General features: G+C 30.2%; 1 protein-coding gene across 1 annotated transcript; it reads right to left on the bottom strand.

Annotated features, from left to right (window-relative positions):
- Nucleotides 1-210: 210 nt before the first annotated feature.
- On the bottom strand, nucleotides 211-2,110 carry LOC123923612 (3-ketoacyl-CoA synthase 2-like). The gene is made up of 2 exons (XM_045976309.1): nucleotides 1,472-2,110; nucleotides 211-1,305 (listed from the first exon to the last, which is right to left on the bottom strand). Exons 1-2 carry the CDS (start codon nucleotides 2,108-2,110, stop codon nucleotides 538-540), a joined length of 1,407 nt encoding a protein of 468 aa, XP_045832265.1. The 3' UTR covers nucleotides 211-537.
- Between the last annotated feature and the right edge of the window lie 920 nt (nucleotides 2,111-3,030).

The raw sequence follows: 3,030 nt of genomic DNA on the forward strand, positions 1-3,030 counted from the left end.
TTTAATTTTGTATTTTTTTGAAGAAAGTTGTGATTTTAAAAAGTGAAACAATCCAATAAGGGTCATAATATAGACATATATACTAATAACACATATTAAGATATTTAAATATAAAAATTTTACATTTAATAATAATACAAAATATTTAAAAACTTAAATACATAAATTCTAAAACCATATTATTGCATTTATTTCCTTATTTTATTCATATGCAATTTCACACAAACACACATGCATACACACACTACAACACATCATTCATTAATACCTCTCATTTAATACTAATAGTTTTTTTTAAGATGAAGATTCACTATCAAGTTGGTCTAGCGAGGATTGATATTGGATTTGATAGTGATGACCACGGTTCGATTCCCTGTAATTGCGATCGAAAGGGGGTTGGAATCACTTGATGGCGCATAATTGACCTTCGAACCAGATTAGGCTGTGAAATGAACCATATAGTGATATTGAAAATAAAAATGAAGATACATGGTGTAGCACACACAACAACTACTTTCATTATGCAAAATCTCCACTTCAAATTGATACATCAACAGGAAACTGACTTATCTCATCCATCCAAGGATTAATCTCCTTAATTGGATCAACATCCCTTAAAGCACACCAAACAGCAGTATTACACTTAAATCCAGATCCAAATGCAATTTGCCAAATCTTATCACCTTTTCTTATTCTCCCTTTAGCTTCACAATATGCCAACACATACCAAATAGAACTACTTGAAGTGTTACCATATCTATAAAGTGTCATCCTTGATGGCTCTAATTGAAAATCACTTAATCCAAGCACTTTTTGTATATCAACTAAAACAGCTTTTCCACCAGTATGAATACAAAAGTGCTCAAAACATAACTTAAAATCAGGTGTATAAACCTTCATTTTTTTGTTAAAGTACTTTTTGACAACAAAAGTTGAAACAAATTTGAATTTTTCTAGTAAAGGTAAAACAAATTTTCCAAGTGTTGTGATGTTTTCTTTAAGTGCAAAACCAGCTGTACTCATTAAGTCTTTTGAAAGTGATACTCCTGTAATTTTATTTGTTTCATCTTCTTTTTGAAATACAGAATTGTAACAATTATCTCGTGAACCTTTGTGTGTACGAATAGTGTGTTTAAGATGGTATTTTGAATGGTGGGAATCTGAAGAAATATTTGAGAGTAAGATTGCTGCACCACCTACACGAAAGAGACAATTTGAGACAAGCATTGATCTGTTGTTTCCTAAGTAATATCCACTGTTGATGTTTTCTGTGCTCACTACTAAGGCATATGAGTTCGGATGTACCTATAAAATATTAAAAATAGATGATAGATATAAGAAATTAAATAGATAATTTGCCGTTGCATTTACTTTATAACCGCATGCATGTTCAGACCTTCTCACATTCGATGTGAGACTTCTTAACATAGAGTATTATCAAAGAGAATATATATTAAAATGATTGTCTAACCTCTAGGAGTTGTTTGGCAAGGTCGATGGCTATGAGTCCAGCACTACAACCCATACCACTTAAATTATAGCACAAAATTTGATGCTTAAGCTTGTAATGGTTAACAACCATAGCACTAAGAGAAGGTGAAGGATTGAATATGCTACAATTTGTTATTAGAATATCTATATCCTCAACCTTCATTTTTGTCTTCAACAAAAGCTCATCAATAGCACCAAAAATAACCGATTCTGTTTCTTTCCTTGCTGCATTAGTGCAAATGTTAGGTGGGTTTTCTAATAAGGACTCTGGCACATAAGTCTTATTTCCAAATCCAGACCTATCCAGAATTTTCTTTTGGAAATCTATGCTCTCTTTTAAATGTCCTACACGTTTGGATTGTTCTATAAACATTTCCTTACTACAAATGCCTCTAGGAAATGGATTATAACATGCAAAATCCACTAGATATACATTTTTTGAGCATTTCTTTTGGTAAAATGTTGCTATAAATGCTATTAAGGAACACCATAGTAAAAGTGAGAAAATATTATTAGACTTGAATAATAATATTTGGATATTTAGAAAGTGTCCAATGGTAGAGAGGGTAGAAAACATGGATTGAGCTAAGAAAAGGAATGACCTTGAAAACAAACTCATGATTGTGTTGGATATGCCATTGTTCTTGCCTATGAACATTTCTATTTATAGAAGTTTGTAATAAAGAACAAGCTCTAGTATCTAGGGGTGTTCACGGTTCATGAACTACATTGAACTAAATCATATTAATGGTTTTGTTCAGTTCATAAAACCACTTTTATAAAAATTTATTTATTTTCCAAAATCAGTTCAGATCGAGTTTTTAAACCGGTTTATCTATATATATAAATCTTAGATAGTTCTCCTACCACTAATCTAACCCTAATTGTATCAACCAATCATAGCCTTTAAATTATTTTCTTCTATTTAAAATTAATTGTAACAATTTTAATTACAACCTATGAAATCCCACCTAATGTATAAGATGAAAAGTTTTCATGTCGTTGAATAAATATACAAATAAAAAAATACAATTCATCAATATATATTATTGTAGATTAATATCATATTATTTCTATTATTTCCACTATGATGGAGTGTTAAAATGCATGAACCCACTATTATGATGGAGAATTAAAATGCTTAAACGCTTTCATATTTTTGAAGCCAATATAATTGCTCTAAGTGTACCACCTCTCAGTAAATTCTTATGGTTGTAATTCTTCACCCTTTTCTATTCTTTTCATTACCCGTAAGTTACATATATTGATGCTCTTACTCTCTCTATTCCATTTAAATACCTCATCATAGTGAACCCTTCTCTCCATAAACCTCTTTCACATCCTTATTTATTCATTTCTTTGCCTTTTGTATTCAAGTTTTATTGTTTTTCTTTGCATTTTTATTCTCTTATTTGTGATTTTTTGCATTGGGTTGTATGATATTTATGAAACTCTACAAATAAATTGTTTGAAAGATGCAAATGTAATTCATATAGTTAGACACCTTGGAGGTATGCTTTTTTCTCTAATATTCATTTT

Source organism: Trifolium pratense, linkage group LG4 (assembly GCF_020283565.1).
Source record: "Trifolium pratense cultivar HEN17-A07 linkage group LG4, ARS_RC_1.1, whole genome shotgun sequence".
In the NCBI taxonomy this organism is placed as follows: domain Eukaryota; kingdom Viridiplantae; phylum Streptophyta; class Magnoliopsida; order Fabales; family Fabaceae; genus Trifolium; species Trifolium pratense.